This window comes from Adiantum capillus-veneris, chromosome 26 (assembly GCF_014529385.1).
Source record: "Adiantum capillus-veneris isolate H3 chromosome 26, ASM1452938v2, whole genome shotgun sequence".
Taxonomy (NCBI): Eukaryota; Viridiplantae; Streptophyta; class Polypodiopsida; order Polypodiales; family Pteridaceae; genus Adiantum; species Adiantum capillus-veneris.
This window is the reverse complement of record NC_140956.1, coordinates 8909724-8927548: the sequence shown is the minus strand read 5'-3', so window position 1 is coordinate 8927548 and position 17825 is coordinate 8909724. Positions and strand designations below refer to the sequence as shown.

The 17825-nt window shown below is 40.2% G+C and overlaps 1 protein-coding gene across 1 annotated transcript in view; it reads right to left on the bottom strand.

Annotated features, from left to right (window-relative positions):
* Positions 1–12515: 12515 nt before the first annotated feature.
* The window catches only part of TL29 (ascorbate peroxidase 4), a 68005-nt gene continuing 62695 nt past the window's right edge, over positions 12516–17825 (bottom strand). Inside the window, exons 10-11 of the mRNA XM_086501134.1 lie at positions 12895–13029; positions 12516–12818 (exon numbers count right to left, since the gene is read on the bottom strand). Of these exons, the coding sequence (XP_086357260.1) occupies positions 12717–12818; positions 12895–13029 (237 nt within the window). The 3' untranslated portion in view covers positions 12516–12716. The remainder of the gene's footprint in view (positions 12819–12894; positions 13030–17825) is intronic.

The following is a 17825-nucleotide window of genomic DNA, read 5'->3' as shown; positions in this document are numbered from 1 at the left end:
GCATCTCATCAATGTCAAAATCTTTCTTTTTCTCTCCTCCCTTAGACACCTTAGTGATAGCTTGCATATCGTTCATGCTTGGCTCAACAGTTCGGAATATATCATTTGGGGTAGTATCCATTAGGAGACGGTTGCTTAGATTTAAGGACTAAGTGGTAGTAGTAGCTACAACTCCAACCTTGGCCTCTTCTTTCTCCACATCAGGAGTTGATGGCATAATAAGACAACGTTTATACACATTGAAAATTCAAATGTAATGACTTGTCTATACATTTTATGGGTGATTACCTCGAAAGCTTGCAAAAAGAGGTGTCACCACAAGAGCACATTCCTCTACATTGAGATGATAATTCTTTTTTTTCTCACCATCGACAGTAACTCTTGCCTTTTCCTTTGTAAAAAAAAAAACAATTAGCATCACAAGCAAGGTGGTCCTTGGGAACAAGGAATAAAAAAGCTCACCCACATCCTTGCCATACACATTCCCAAGTGCCCAGCACCACACAACATTTGGTTTCTCCCCTAAACAATCCATGATATCGCACGTGGACCTTGCCAGTAGCACACTATGGTGAAACAAAATAGATGTAGTTATGGTGATATGGTAGAAATATTTATGGCAAAAAAATACTCCTGTTATGCGATCGCTCAAAAGCATTTGACCACAAGTGACACGCGTCCTACAATTAGTAAGGATAGTATTATTGCATATGCTCCTTGAATGACAGAGAGGGAGGACTAGGAAGGCTCTACTCTCACGCTTTAGGAAATAGTGTACCCTCCACAAAAAAAAAAAAAGCTCTAAGATGTCCCTACTAGCCAAGGCCCTAGCAAAGACAAGAATTACATACGTTCACTTAGAAGCACATTCAAGCTTTGTCACAAACTACCACAAGCAACCTACATAAAGCATTTTGAATTACTTTAAGAGACATTCAAAAACCTTCCAAAAAACTTCCAAAGCAAGTTAGAGAAATTTAATGCACTAAAATAATTTTAAGATATAAGCATTTCAGGATGGAAGCACTTGTGCTTACCTATACTTGAGAGAACTTGGAAGCATTATGGTCACTTAAAAGTGCCTAACCATTGTACAGGATAGGGAACTTTTTTCATTTTTCTCTAGCTCGTGCATGCACCCTCTTGGTCTGCCTAGAGAGGAAAGTATTCATGAATAATGGTGCCTTCATTTTCTACATGCAAGGTAACCCTGGCAAGCATAGACAGGGAGGGGAACAACATACAGCCAATGTGGAATACGTAGAGGAGGAGGAAGGAAGCACAAAAGAGATCTTTACAATGATGGAAAAAAGATAAATAGGGAGGGAGAGAGAAGCATCGAGAAATATTTACTTCAGTCTTAATCGAGTGATCCGAAGGGATAGATAGGCATGCATTCATGCATTTTGAAAACTTAGGCCCTCATCTTTGCCATAACCTTTTCTAATCCCCCAAATTCTCGACACCTTTGCATTTCCAAAATTTGAAAGCCCCTTGACATCCGTCCCTCTTGGGGCCATAATTGGTGATATCACCAAAAAGTGCAAAAAGTGATACCACCAATAATACGTGCTTTGACCTCAACGTGAAATTCATTCTTATTATCTCCAGGCTACGTACCTTCAACCAACAAATATTTTGAAAAAATCTCATTTTTTCTTCCAAATATTTTTATCAAAAACTTCCCATGCTTTGATGAGTACCACCTATATGCAAGGAATGCATTCCCACATTAGTTGGAAAGAGACCCTTAATGTTCATGTATTCAGAAAAGAAAAATTGCGTCTTTACCTTGGCCTTGACGAGGAGACCTACCTTGCAATGAAATCTTTTCGAATGATTGTATATCTATGCTTGCTCGATATTCCTCCTCTTTTGCAGCCTCTTCAACATGAACATATACTTCTAGGGACTTTCTTAAAGCTCTGATGGTGTCACAGGATAGTAATATGCAACCTTCAGCATAAGACTTTGATCTTGTGTCTAATTCAAGCCTTCACACATCATACCGTTTGCTCTACCTTAAAGCCTTGAACTCCTTGACACAACCAAGACGTGCATTAGGGTCTTTTACAATCAATTGTTTAGCCCATTGTTTAAATAATAAGAGGTATTTTACATACAATGGGGTTCCAAGGCTTTATTATTTGCCCCATGATCATGCTACAATGATGCTTCTTTCTATATGTGCCTTGCAATGAACATGTTTCCATTCCCTCTACCAATAACCACTACATACAAAATCGTTGAGAAATAAAAGTTGTGCACCATTTATGCACTGTTTCTGACTTTGTAATCGATCGTTTTGAAAAAGGTCACATACTTTACTTCAGAGTCCAAATAAGTGTATATATTTTTCTTCCTCTTGACTGTGCAGACCACCACATCACAATAGAGGTAAGACCATGGTTTAGATATAGAACTTGTCCTTGATTGTGTAGACCTTCGTGTTGCACTGTAGGGAGGGTTATGTCTTTTAAGTTTTTCATTTTAAAGCGAAGGCTCACAGGTACGAGAGAATGTTCTTTTGAGTTCTTATGCATATCCCAAGAGCTACAGTCAACATGGACAAAAGGTTTCCATGGTATGTAGAGCTCTATCTAAGAAGATCCTCAAATTCCAAAAAACATATATCTCAAATAAAACAACAAACACTATCGGATTATCTTCACTTCACAGGAGCAATTTTCAAAAGAGGTACAACTTACCTTTAATAAAGACTTGGAAAGTGGAGAGGATGTATTGGTGATAAACAAGAAAACATTTACCTTCTTTCCACCCTGGGAAGAAGTTGATTCAACATCTTCACTTGTAGTTTCCACACTAAGAGTGGCTGAGATAAAGACAAGAACATAGCCAAAATCTTCTATACACATCTCCACAGCCAAATCTAGCACAATAGACACAAGCTCAGCCTTTCCTACACAATCTACGATAAGTTATTAGGTTCCAAGCAAAAATCTAGTCTATCTACCAAAGTAGATGCCTAGCATCCAGAGCATTAGAGAAGAAAAGAAAACAAAGTGTTGGTTCTCTCGACCAATATTCAAGTTGTAGATCCAATTTGGATATCAATAAGTCAATTGCATCATGAAGATATATACATAGGATGGACGATGACAAGGCAATCATTGCAAGCAACAAGGATACACCAAAAAAATACAAACATATGGGTTTCCTTGAAAGCAACATAGGATTACAAACACCTCATCTGGTCAAACACCTCAAGAAGCTGCCATGAAAGTAGCAACCAAAAGGAGGAAACCAAAAGAAAATGTAAAGTGTAAGAATGTTGCTATGCACCATCAACAACAAAATGTTAAGCAAATTTGGGCTCCAAAGTCTCAACTAACAGCAATAAAGATGAAAAGGAATCTGCTAGTTAAGGGTATAGCAAATGGGAATAATGTTATCCAAAGACAATAATGAATGGTCCTCTGAAGTTAATTCAAGCACAAAGATTCTAGGTCACACACATATTTGGGTATCCAAGTTTAATCACCAACAATCTCCTCAATAGACTATGGACACCTCCAACTGCAAAGTCAAGCACGTTGATGCACAAATACAAATGAAGAGTCAAAGAGAAGGAGACATCATCAAAGTCAATCAAGGACCATACAAGCTTATTATTTGAAATGTTTTTTAATACAATCTCAAGAATCTCAAATCAAATTGCCAGGATGCAAAAAACATCCTTTGACATAGTCTTTGATGGGTAGCTAATCTAATAAAGGAGCAAGGCATCAGTCTCAATGCTTCAAGTAATCTTTTATGTAGTTTAAGAGTCTTAGCTATTCTAAGTAATCTTTTATGTGGTTTAAGAGTCTTAGCTATTCAAGTGATCTTTTATGTGGTTTAAGAGTCTTAGCTATTCTAAGTATAGTTCAAGTTGATAGAGCTAATCATGTTTAAGTTGTGTTGTTCATGTTGGTATATGTTAGTGTAAGGTCAAATTTTATGTATTTTTAAGTCCTCAAGAGTGAAGGAGAAGAGTCCAGAAGACACACACACTTTGTAATTTGAGATATGAGTAGAGAAGCTTATATATCAAAAACCCTTCTTTAAAAAGTGAAAGCTATTGAAATATCTTTTGATGTCACGTGCTACTTTTGTTTTTTGAAGTACCCATCAACTCTATTGTTACACAGTATGCTTTTCTTGAAAATACTCTCGTTGCATATAGAATCTCCCATAATGACAATTGCATTATGAACTCTTCTTTTGTTTCTCCTAAGCAATCACCTTGCATGAATATGTACTTAACGACCCAATGCTCAAGCTAACTAAGAGCGTATACCAAAAAATATTTTCTTGTTGTCAGAGTTTTTTCCTTTGTTCATCTAAAGTTTTAGACTCCAGTAAATAAAATCTCATTAGTATCCTCTTGGACTTATTTATTCTAGATAATACAACAAGAATAAAGAGGCTTACTACTAATACTCAATGAAAAAGGTATTGCCAACAATTGACCTAAGCTTCAAGGTTAACAACAATGCTAAAGAAAATGAAAAAAAGATAAAGAAGTAAATAAAGTCAAGTCTAAGAGCAGGGAGTTCATTTCAAAGACCGCCAAGCCATCTGTACTTCCTACAGGAGATCTACAACTCCAAAGTACTCAAAAGGGGTACCTACTACCAACATGTTTCACATAACTCAAAGGGCCATTGGGAAGGGAGTGAAGTCTAAGAGAACCTCCTTATTTGCCATGGGATTGAAAATGAAATTATGGAATGGGAAAATGGGTAGATGCCATGTGGACTGAAATGATGGGTATGATAGAGCTTAAAAGTGAGTGGTCAAACAAATAAAGAAGTAAATAAAGTAAAGTCAAAGACCAGAGAGTTTATTTCAAAAACTGCCAAGCCATGCGTACTTCTTACAGGAGATCTACAATTCCAAAGTTCTCAAAAGGTGTACCAACAGGTTTCACATAGCTCAAAGGACCATTAGGAAGGGAATGGGGTCTGCAAGAACCTCTTTATTTTCCATGGGATTGAAAATGGAATTATGGAATGGGCAAATGTGTGAATGACATATGGACTGAAATGGTGGGTATGACAGAGCTTAATTGTCAGTGGTCAAAATTTAGGGTTAGAAATGAAATTTTTAAATATAAAGAGAAAATCTTTTATAAAATTAAAAATTAATTTATTTTTAAAAAAGATGGGAGAAAAACCAACCTTTTCTCTCTATAGTGGCATCCAATTTGTCACTAGAGAGAGAAAAGGTTGGTTTTTTCATCTCTATTTGATGGTTATCTATCCTCTAAGCTTACGTTACGTGACATGTTTGGTCTTTCCAAAAATGTGTTGGTCATTCCCTCCCTCTTTCTCTATTGTTCCATCACTATTTTCTCTTCACTTCATCTTGCAAATTGCATCTCTTTCTTCAATGTCACTTTTCCCTCTCAAAAAGCTCTTGCAGCATAGGTTTAAACCTCCTTTCCCTCTCAAGATTGCTGCATTCTCCGCAATGATAGCCATCATTTATTGAAGCTCTCCATTTGTAAGATCCCTAATTTTTGGGTCTCTTCTAAAAATAAGAAAAATAGCTTTCAATATCTATTTGCCAAATTTTGACTTAAGATGCTTGATTGACAGTATTGGAAGGTTCTAAAGTAAAAAGCAAGGCATTTTCCATGTTCCAGGTTCAATTTTGGAAAAATCCGCTATTTTTAGCTTTTTCATGTTTTTAATGCCTTTAGGTGCTTTTTTGCAAAAAACAAGGTCGGATCCTTAATCTACGCGTTCCGAGAAGCTATGGTTCAATTTTGTAAATTTTTTATTTTTAAGTGTTTTTCACGCTATTTATACATTTTCACACACAATAGAATTGACACTTGAGAGTAGTAAGTTGTGACTAGATTTTTCAAGGGATTGAAAACCTTTCATAGCCTTCATGCACTAGTTTAATGATTTATATCCTAGGGATTAAGATGTTAGTGTTTATGGTTATTGTTTTGCTACCATTGATATGATGAAGCTAAGCAATTGACGGACTAAGGTTTAAGCAACTCGATTGAGGCACGCCATAACAATTACCTTTTTCAAAAGCAATCCATTGTTTGAATGCGTTGACTTCACCTTAGATAACGTATTACAAATGTCTGAGAAAATGGCTCTCTCCACTCACTATATTTGATATTTATTATGATAGTGAAAGATATTAGGCTTGTGAGTACTTTTATTGAAACATATATAAATTAAAAAATTTCTTTAGTAGCAAATGTATTATTGTAGCTAATGCTAACCCTAGTCCATTGATCATATATACACTGTCGGTTTAGGTAGTGTACAACTATCATCGTGGTGCCAATTGTTCAGTTGAGGTAACTCCAAAATTACAATGCAATTTCATGGATTTAGGTAGCACCGATGTAAATTCACTAATTTAAATATCATGATCTTACTGTAGATTTGTGGCTTAGGCAACAATAGTGTAAATTTTTTGGTATAAGCAACACATTCATTTGCCAATTTAAGCCCACTAATCACACTCATACTATACTGAGAAGCCATCATTTCTATTAGTGTGATTTTGCTAACCCGAGTATATGATAAAATGATTTGTTTATGCTAGCATAAATACGAACTTGGTTCATATTTATAATGATATGATAAAAGAAAGTCGGTATGATATTGATGGATCATGGTTGTTTTTTATGGTAACTGTGACCAATGAAATCCTAAAGTATCAAGACATTAACTATATTGATAATTTTAGTGGTATGGGACACTAACATACATAATATATGGATGAATAAAGACCTAAGCCTCTCTCTCTCTCTCTCTCTCTCTCTCTCTCTCAACTCTTATGTTATTTATTAATAGGCACACATGGGTTCATTAAGATCTATATGAGTTGGAGTAGCTTTTCTCTCTCTATTGGTGTTGCTCTTGATCTTGCCTCTCAATATCTCTGCCTTTCATCATCGCCACATGTAGCACTTTTCTCTAGGAGGTGGACCTACGGCACACCCATTTGGTTTCTCATCCTTTGTGTATGCTTTGGTGGTAATTATGGGTACAATTGCATTGTATGTATATTTGGTTTGTCTTTGCATATGTATAGCTTGTGTTTTGCATGACTACGACGCCTCTGATTCTCTCTCTCTCTCTCTCTCTCTCTCTCTCTCTCTCTCTCTCTCTCTCACACACACACACACACACACACACACACACACACACACACACACAGAACTCAGGCTAATAGAATATTTAGAGCTAATAGAAGTTAATGAAAACGTGGATGGCCCTCACTACACTATATTCAATTACAATAAGCCTTCCAAAAATTCAAAATATTTCAGATGTAATCTCTCCACATTGTTAAACATAGCCTTAAAGCAACCATGCTATGTATCAGTGCTGACCAAAACCTTTTGTTCCAGTGGGAGAGATCGTGAGAGGGGGAGGGGGTTTGATTTATTTTTTAATCCCAATGCCCTAGCAATATTGCTAGTGCCTTGAGATTAAAAAAAAAAAAAACAATAGTAGAGAGAGAGAGAGAGAGAGAGAGAGAGAGAGAAGAGAGAGAGAGAGAGAGAGAGAGAGAGAGAGAGAAGGGGGGGGGGGGGGGGGGGGGGGGGGGGGGGGGGGGGGGGGGGGGGGGGGGGGAAGGAGGGAGAGGAGACAAGAGGGGTGGGCAAGAAGAAAGAATGAAGAAGACGAGAGAGAGAGAGAGAGAGAGAGAGAGAGAGAGAGAGAGAGAGAGAGAGAGGGGAGTGCTAGGAGGGGACGCCCGAAAAAGGGGTGGGTGGGAGGAGATGGGAAACAAAGAAGGAGAGAGACAATACCTTGCTATCTGAAACAACAACAAATAGTCTCTCCTTTCTCTCCTCCTATTTTTATAATGGAGAGAGAGAGAGAGAGAGAGAGAGAGAGAGAGAGAGAGAGAGAGAGAGAGAGAGAGAGAGAGAAGGTTAATTGAAAAAAAGAGGGTGCATTGGAAGGGAGGCACTAACGACATCACTACTACCTCCAATATCCCTCTTGTTCTTTTTGTGGTTCTCTCTTCTCCATCCTTCTCTCTACAACAAAAATAAAGCGAAGGGGCATGAGGGGCACTAGCGATATATATCCCACTCTCTCTTTCTTTGGTATAGTCTCTCTCTCCGTCCCCTCGGCCCTGGTCTCTCTGTCTTCTCTTCTCCCTCTCTTCTCTCCTCTCTCCACTCACCCTCCCTTCTCTACTCTCTCCCTCTCTCTCCCCCTTTCTCTCTATAGACTTCTCCAACTCTTCCTCTCTCTCTCTCTCTCTCTCTCTCTCTCTCTCTCCCTCATGCTCCCCCCCCCCCCCCCCCCCCCCCCCCCCCCCCCCCCCCCCCCCCCTCTCTCTCTCTCTCTCTCTCTCTCTCTCTCTCACACACACACACACACACACACACACCACACACACACACACACACACACACACACACTAAAAGCTAACTTGTGCCAGTGCATTTAAGGAGATGCAAAAAAATCAAGAGATCATACATAGAAATGGCTCATCCAAGCTTCTCACTTTTTCCTTCTATAAGTGTTCATGCTTTCTTAAGACATCCACATATCCATCCAACCCCCCTTCTCTCGCCCTCCTCTCTCTCATCCCCATTTTTATCTCACCCCCTCTCTCCCTCCTCAACCCCCCTCTCCATTCTCTCTCTCTCTCTCTCTCTCTCTCTCTCTCTCCTTCCTCATCCCTCTCTCCACTCTCCTCCCATCCCTTTCTTTCCTATCCCTCTCTACCTAGCACACACACCCCTCCTCGCTATCTCTTGTATCCCCTCTGCCTCACACACATGTGTCTCTCCACCTCTCTATACCTCATCCCTCTTTAACTTCGTGTGTGTGTGTGTGTGTGTGTGTGTGTGTGGCAAGCTCTCGTTTCATTGTTCACTCGGGTGGTGTAAAGGTGGGAAAACCATGACACCTATCGTCAAAAGGCATGTTGTTGGTTCTTTCAGGAGCTGACATAAACGCATTTATTGGTTTTAACGTGTTTTCCTTAATGTATGATGATAAAGGTGAATTGATATCGTTGCTTTTTGCAAAATGCAAGCAAAGGTAATAGCTTTCCCTTATATGTTTTGGATGTTAAAGTTTCAATTGAGTATGGAGAATTCTTGGATCCCTCTGTGACTTGTACTTTCTTTCGGTGAAGAGGAAGAAGACTTCCCAAATCCCCTTCAATCCCAATAGTAAAGTAACCAAGGACGGGGTGATTGACCTAGACTCTACAAGAGTGTCGTACGATGGGCCAAGATCCTACCAACGAGGCATTGAGCATATTCAACTTGATCGCATCATCCGTATGGGAGTGGATGGAATAAATTCCATCACGCTAAAATGAAAATGTGGTATTTGAATTGCCATCCCAACTACATATTGAGAAGTGAGCTACGGATGGAATGGAGCAATCAGTAGATGGTCACGTGTGGACAAATCCAACTACCACAAATGTCACATTTTCGGCAACTATATGGAAAAAATATTATGGAAGGGTTTTCGAATGTGTTTTTGTAGAGTGCTCTCAAGTGTTTTCTATTGGAATACCCAATCAATCATCTTGAACAAGTATTCGTCATCTATGGTTCCTTATTCGTTTGCTTCATGTACAACGACTGAGAAATGAAATGATAAATTATAGGGATGTGATATTTAGGTAAATTGAATGAGAGACCAATGCTAAATGGTTACTTGATAAAATATGGAACCTTGAAGTGCTTTGCCTATCATTCGAAAAAACTACGACTATCAACTGACAAACGCTATACTTAGGCCTTGATGCACCAAGGGTTTCATGACCATGAAGTCAAATTAAGGTCATCTAAAAGCACCGTTGCAAGGGTGAAGACATTGGTGAATGAGGCCATGGATGCGCTTGGCATCCAAGGTGGCCCGAGTAAAATTCAAATGGGGCTAATCAAGGTCATTTCCCGATTTGTGCTTCAACCTTCTTCAAATGAATGCACATCGCTCGGACAATTTGAGTTGTTTGATTTGCTACAATAAATATTTTCTCTTCTCATTAAAAGAAGATATGGGAACTGCATGTTTTTCAACTAGAAGTGTTATATGTTTTTTATCTTTCAAATGTGAGAGTTGGGTTCAATCATCAATATGGTTTATGGTCAAGTGCAGAAGTTCCCTTGTAGTTATGGTTATAATTATTAGTTGTGGTAGTAGATGTGGCTTGTGGATTATTACTTTGGTTATGGGGTTGTGTTGTCTAATTTTTTTGTAGCCATGTTATGTGTTAAAGTGGTTTGTAGGATGGTTGTGCATCACTAAGAGTAGGGCAGAGTGCTCATCCGTGTGACGAAAATTTGGATAGGTTATGGTTTTGGATTTGAATGATGAAGTGGTTTCGATTCTTTACAATGAGATACTATACAACTGATTTCTTTGGAAATGATTGTTTGTGCATATGCAAAACGTTATGATATAATTGGACTCATGTGCCATGTTCCTCATGACAACGTCAATACAAAATTAAACCGTTTACATCGCTTTTCCTTAAATAAAAAGATCGATGACTTGAGACTTTGTTGGATTGAGGGTGTGGAACCTAAATTTCTTTTTTATTTTGTTCAGCTCATCTACACGGTTAGTGCATCGGGCGTTGAATGACCTACATGGCGTGACGCATTGAGGATCTTGTCGTTGCTTGGCCTTAACACCCAATGTGGCACAGAAGAGGTGTGGCAACTAAACTCATATGGTTGATGTTGATAATCTACTATCTACTGGTATTTCAAATCCTTTTAAAGTTTGGGTTCATGGAAAGAGGCAAAGCGCCATTAGCTTATGTCTGGTTCAGGTGTTTTGGTTAGCTCTCGATGAAGTAAAGTTCTCATTGTGCGTAGTAGGAGCGGATGTGGATGGGTACACAGGTTGATTTCACAAAAGGCTTGATGCTTTTACTTAATCATTTCTGGTCTACCCAATTTTTTGATAGCATAAATTCATGGTTTGCCTATTTCATCTAGATAAGGCATTGAAAGGTTCTTTTTTTTATTTCCATGTGTCATCTATGCACTCTATTTCCCTCTCCTCTTTTCTCTCTCCCTCTATTTCCGGTGAACATGCATTCACCCTTCACTTGATCATTTCTTTAGATATGCTTTTATTCATACACATTCAAGGATAGCACTGGTCGTTAGGTATCTCTTGATGCAATCTAACTCATGGCTTAAACTCCATACTAGGTTGGACTGTGAGGAACCCTCCCCTATGTTATTGATTCCGCACTCTAATGTCTATCAAGATTGCTATATTGATGTAAAAGCCTAAATTGTTTAATTCTTGCATAGACCGCTAGAGGGGATCTCTCATCCCTTTCAGCTTTTGTTGAGAAATTATATGTTAACACCCATTTTAACACACAAACTTAAGAGCATTTGAATGAGAACCACCTTTACAGTGCCCGTTGTGTGATGTGATAGATATTTGTGAGGACCAAAGAGGTTTTTGGACAAGATGTACTTGACAAAATACTTAGTTCTCTAGAAATTCAGGCCTCCTATGGTTTCAACTTCAACACGGAGGTATAGCAGAGACCTAACGTTTCAACTTCCCAATCGATGAAGATATGCTATGAAAAAAATAGTAGCTATTGGTACAACTATTTAATGCACTCCAGGCTTATTACCATTGTACTCCAAAGTATGGAAGAAACCCTTGGGGGTTCTTAAAGTTGGGCCAAGGAAGACTAAAGATGCCAGAGGATGTGTTGTCACTTATGATGTTGCCATATATGGGCTAAAAAGGATTCGGACATGCATTGCTATGGATAGTTTCTAGCCTCACTGTACACATGTGAGGTCTTTAACTCTTTACACGTGCAATAGGTTAAAAAGGCGGCAGTAAATAAAGAAGGCCAGGACAGTAAATTTGCCCACCGGACAAAAAATTTGTGGCAGCGATCTGTCATGGAGGTGTTGTGAACGCATGAGAATGAAAATTGTAGATTAGAAGCAACCTATTGGGTTGATGTCTGTGGGGGAATATCAAGCATTCACAAAGCACTCAAACCTATTCGAAGCTACGACTCATTATTAGATAGTAAGCTAAACTGTAAGGTGTTTACCATGATTACTTACTGGCACCACAAATTGCCATGTTGACTGCATACGACATACGATTAGTGCTGCTATGTTATGAAAAGAGCAACCTGCTGCTGCTGTGACAAAAGCCAGGATCCCACATCAATCAAAAAATCGACTATACCTCCCTTTACTTGCCGTCTGCCTCTGTTGAGCCAATGTCATTGCATTTAAAGACATCACAAGCAAAAGTTTTTTTTCCCTTTAAAGAATAGCTGTGGTGGGTTCTCCCTATTCATTATGATTTCCCGTAAAACGGTATTCGATAAACATGCCGGCCTGCCTCCAAGCACAGAAACGAGATAGTATTCTTGAAACACTCAATCAATTACACTCCACGTGAGGTTCTCACTTAGAAACTGTGTATTGAGCTCAAAACTAGTTGCTCAAGAGGAAATGGGACGAGCAATCTACCATGCTTGGGTAATAATAGACCTTTCTTCTTCACAAACAAAGACCCCCGACCGAAGAGAGAGAGAGAGAGAGAGAGAGAGAGAGAGAGTGTTGAGGTTTTTAACAGCGTGGGAACAATCCCAAGAGACCTCAAAGAGAGAGCGCTGGTGGTTATCAGCTTTTGAAGGTTCTCGCGAACTGCCCAAGCTCCTCAGAGTTATCTGCTGAGAGCTCAAAGCTTAAGTTTGATACGAGGGGGAGCATATGAGTAGGCTTCATAATTAATCGTTTGGCCCAGCGTACTTAATTTTGTAAACGTAGTGATGAGATCCACCTGGAAACAAGAGTTGCCAACATGTCATTCAAAAACGCAAAAGAAAACACATAGGCATACTACTCGCGTCAATCACCTCATAGTCTGTCTGAGAAACAGTGGCTCTGCTTTTCTGATACTTGTCCACCCATGGTGCAATCTCTGGATCGCTTGCGAGCTTGGCCTCTGTGACTGATAGATCTGGTCCCAAAAAAACTGCCATCACAGCCAACTACAACACCAACTCCTCCCAATTAGCTATCAATAATCATACAATGAAACTCGTCAGACAGTGCTATCATAACACATGGCACCATAGACCACATCTCAAAAGAACTCTTCAATTTAATACAGCTGAATAAAGGAAAGCTGATGTCGGTCACACTAACACTATCTGCCAAGTTCTGGTTGGTTCTCTTTAAGGTTACACCCTTAATGAAGATTTCCAACAAGGAATCGATGAGAAGTTCGAAGCAGGCCTTCAACCGCCACTTTAGAAGAGCATGAAGGTGAACAAGCATCTTCAAAGAAGGACCAACCGGAGCAGAAACCCGATCCACCAAGGTCTAGTTCTATTCTTGAGGTTCAAGGGAATACAAAAACAAAGAAAGGGAAGTGACAGCTTCTCAAGGGCTAGGGATCACTGAAAACCAGCGAGTACCAACCTCTATCATCTCGGACCTACAAATGATTTAATTCTCTTCACACTGCAGAGGCTTGAGTCTTTCACCTGATGAGTTGCGCACTCTGATTACTTCAGGATCCGCTTCTGAGGGGTTGACTACCAATGCAACTCATGTGCAAGGACAACTCAATCTTTGGATTGGACAGTACAAAGACGGAGAATCAATTTTTTGATGGCACTAATAGAAGGACGTGACATTATCTTGGGTATGCCATGGCATTTAAGGATCCATCCGATCCCTGATTATGTTGAGAAGTCCCTTGCTTTAGACATAAAGGGCAAGAAAATAATTTTTTTTGCTGATGCTGGGGAATGGTTGTTCCCTCTTGTAAGCCACATTTTTGTTGAGAAGGAAATAAATAAGTGCCTATAAAAGCAGCCCTAGCGTCTCCAGCTAGCATCAGGTTGAAAGGCATCCCATTGGTGTCACAAAGAGATGATGTGGCATGACTAACTGGAAGAGAAATGGCCGAGTGGACAAGAGAAACTTTACCAATCAACTTAAAGAACTTATGGAGTACCGATCGAGAGGCCTAAAACCCCAAATACCAAAAGCTTGACCTCTAGGAGAGATTTTTGTAAATTGCACTCACATGTTGTTGTGGTAGATCAAACGGATGCTGACGTGACATGGGTGTACAGAATTTCCACAATTTGCTCTCCAGGTGCCACGCAGCAGGCTGTACGGATTTCTGCAAATTACGCTGGCTGCTTTTGAATATCTCCAACGCTAGCTTTTGAGACCAAATGCTTTTTGGCCAAAGTGCTTTTGAACCTTCTTGCTTTTTTGGGCTCTACTTTTGGGCATCCCTTGTACGAATAAAAGAGCCCCTGGGGCCTCACCCTGCAGAGCATCTGGACGTAGAGTCTGAGAATAGAGGTCCCTTGGGAGTTGTACTTTGCAATGATCAATGATAAAGACGCGAGTCTTTGGGGCCAATGCTTCTGGCTGCGGAACTCTCTCATGCCGCATCGAGTCTCTCTCTCTCTCTATTAAAGTTCAGTGATTTGAAGTTGTTGTTCGTGTGTTGCTATTTATTTCTTGCTTGGGGTATCCAAGCTTGCTACAGTGGTATCAGAGCTCAGAAAGATTCTTCTTCTACAGAGGATCCGCTCCCTTTTGTAGGACACACAGGTTTTTATGAAAGAATCTCCGCACCCTGACCCCGGACTTTTTAGGCACTCCCACCCTTCGTCCATCGCGCATCGGGCATGCTCCCATCTTCATCGCTCTGTCTTAAAGGGCATAAGCCATAAAGAACCCTAGATTACATATGGGTTTTCGCGGAGAATCTGACACAGATAACACCTCTCGGTGGGCAGGCAAAGAAAAGTTGAAATCCGATGCGGGAATTGAAGAAAAGATTAGGAATTGGGAAAATTTTTGGAAGGCAAGTTTGCCAGAGTGGAGTACAAATGTCAACTGCACGTTGACACGTGTGTGAAAAGATTAATGAAGTACTTTAGAGACTCGAGATTCGAGAAACACATGAAGACTTATCCGATGGATGAGATTTACTCGAGATGACATGGGGCCATTGATTCCCCTCTCAAGTCGGAAAGAAAGCTGAAAGGATAGACGAGTGTTGAAAAGCAAAAGCTATACTCGCAGAAAGAGTTGGACAAAACTCTTGAAAAGCTAATGAACCAAATACTGAAAGGCTTTAAGTACTTTCGGAAGAAAAAGAAATCGGTGGGTTTCCTCGGTTATTTGGACCGAAAGTCTAGTTTCAAGGTGGCAAGCACATCCAAGAAGCGTGCTCGTTTCGAGGATGACTCAGATTTTTCTTCATCTTCAGAAAGTTCCGACACTTCGCCGTCCTCTAGTTCCAAAGAGGATGAGAAAAGGCGGAAGAAGCGAAGAAAAAGCAAGAAGAGCAAGAAAAGTAGATTTCTGAAAAAGTCTAGAAGGCATGGAAGGCCATCTCTAGCAGTCTGGAGAGGAGAGCTCATCCTCTTCTGACAATGAGAAGATGAGCAAGAAGACCAAGGAGTTCAAGGAAGGAGGTCAGGCCATCAGGTTCAAGACGTTTTCAGGCTACCAGGACACCCTTCGAAGCCTTGAGTTTGTATAGCAATTCGACATCGCCTTCTCGGGAATTGGTTCACGAAACACTCCAAGGTGTGATGAAGGACAACATCTTACTAGAAAGAAATTGCACAGTCATGGTGGTCTACTCTGTTGCTACGCAGAGAAACACCTACGATGTGAGTAAAACTCAAGAGAATTTTCACGTCAACTTGGATATCAGACGAATATGAAAGAGATGTCATCACAACTTGGCATCATTTGAGAATGATTAAGAAAGATACATTGGGTTTATTGCCAGAGGTTTTGGGATACCTATTTGCTAGTGTCTTCGTTTCGAAAGATTACTTTAAGAGACCAGATTGAGCTTTGCTGTGGTTTGCCAAGAAGTGAATCGAGAGTAGAAGTTTGACACTATTCAAAGACTTATGAGATATGCTCAACAAGGATTTGGGATGCATGCCGGCTCATTGACTTATCCTATGGATGGAACATTATCCACGCCATCAGGGCAAGAGTCTTCCAATGAAGAGAATGAATCAAGGGAATCGGATAATAGAACATCACAAGATTTTAGAATAGTACGAGAATCAGATGGTAGTGCATCCGACGGTTCCTACGAACTAAGGATTGTGAAGAAGAAAGAGGCAAACTATGACCTAGTGAAAGAGCTTCTAGAGGATCTCATTCGGCCCAGTACATCACCTTACTGTTCGCCAGTGCTGTGGGTCTTAAAGAAAGATAGATCTTGGAAAATGTGCATTGACTATAGAGCTCTCAACAAAATCACCATCAAGAACAGATTATACCTAGATGAATCCAAGATAAGCTCAGATTCACCCTTGAAGGAAAGTGCAAGGTATAGACCCATGGTAGTCACCCACAAGAACAGATTCCCTATTCTGAGGATCGATGATATACTAGACAAACTTCACGGTTCTACTTGTTTTGGTAGAATTGATCTGAAGAGTGGTTATCATCAAATCCCAATTTCTCCTGGAGGAGTCTGTAAGACAACATCCAGGACGTCTCTTCGCTTGTACAAGTATTTGGTGATATCTTTCAATCTCACAAACACTCCAACAATGTTTAATAGGATGATGGACAGGATTTTCACCAAGTACAGGTCACTTGTGGGCACCTTTTTCAACGACATCATCGTCTTCTCCAAGAGTGAGGCAGAGCACAGACACCATCTGTATAACAGGTTTTCCCGGCACTGAGGCAACATTGGTTGGTGGTGTATGGGAAGAAGAGCGAGTTTTTCTTACCCAAGATCCTCTTTTTGGGACACATCGTCTCTGCGGAGGGTATCAGAATGGACCCGGCCAAGATGGAGACAATCAGAGATTGGCCCGATTTGAAGAAAGTCCGAAGCTTTTTGGGTTTTTGGTCTTACTACCTACGATTCATTCGAAGGTTTGTGGGGATTGCTTCTCCTCTACATGCTTTGACATAGAAAGGGGCTCTTTTCGCATAGGGGACCATCTAAGATTGCAGCCTTCAAGACTCTCAAGGAGAAGGCTCAATATTGGCTTTGCCAGTCTTGCAAAATCCATTTGAGGTAAATTGGGGGCGTAGTCTAAGCTTATGAGAGCCAAATATTTTCCAGACCAAAATGGGTTGCACACAATTATGAGAAGGTTTTGGCAATCATTCATTTTTTTCCTCAGTGGAGACACTTTCTACTTGGAGCCAGTGTTCACCGAACATCAGAGTTTATGCTATTTCTTGTCTCCGAAACAGCTTTTGGACAAGAAGATGCGGTGGGCAAACACTTGGTTACAATTTCACTTTCAGATTGTGGATGACCAGGGACAGATGAGTGTGGTGGCGGATGCACTGTCTCATAAGCCTTAGGTTTTGGCTATTTCGGCAGTTCATCACCATAGCTTCGAGGATATGGTAAGATTAGTACGCCACAGATCCACATTTTGCAGACATCTTTGACCGCGATGACAGAGTGGGGAAGTGGTTGCGGGCTATCCGCTCATGGAAGGCTATTTGATGCGGAATAAATACTTGTGTGTGACACAACTGTGGAGAAATAAGGTTTTGAGAGGTACCATAGTCAACCTTTTTCAGGTCATTTCTGCATAGAAACCACCCGTGATAGGTGTGCAACGGTTCTTCTATTGGCCAAGGAAAAAAAAGGATGTGGACGAGTTTGTTTGATATGCTAAAAGGTCAAGTCAGGTCTTTTGCAACCTTCACCGGTCCCTAGCCAACCATGGGAAGGTATAGCAATGGATTTCATTTTTGATTATCACAAGACGCTGAGTGGGCATGATGACATTTGAGCAGTCATCGACAA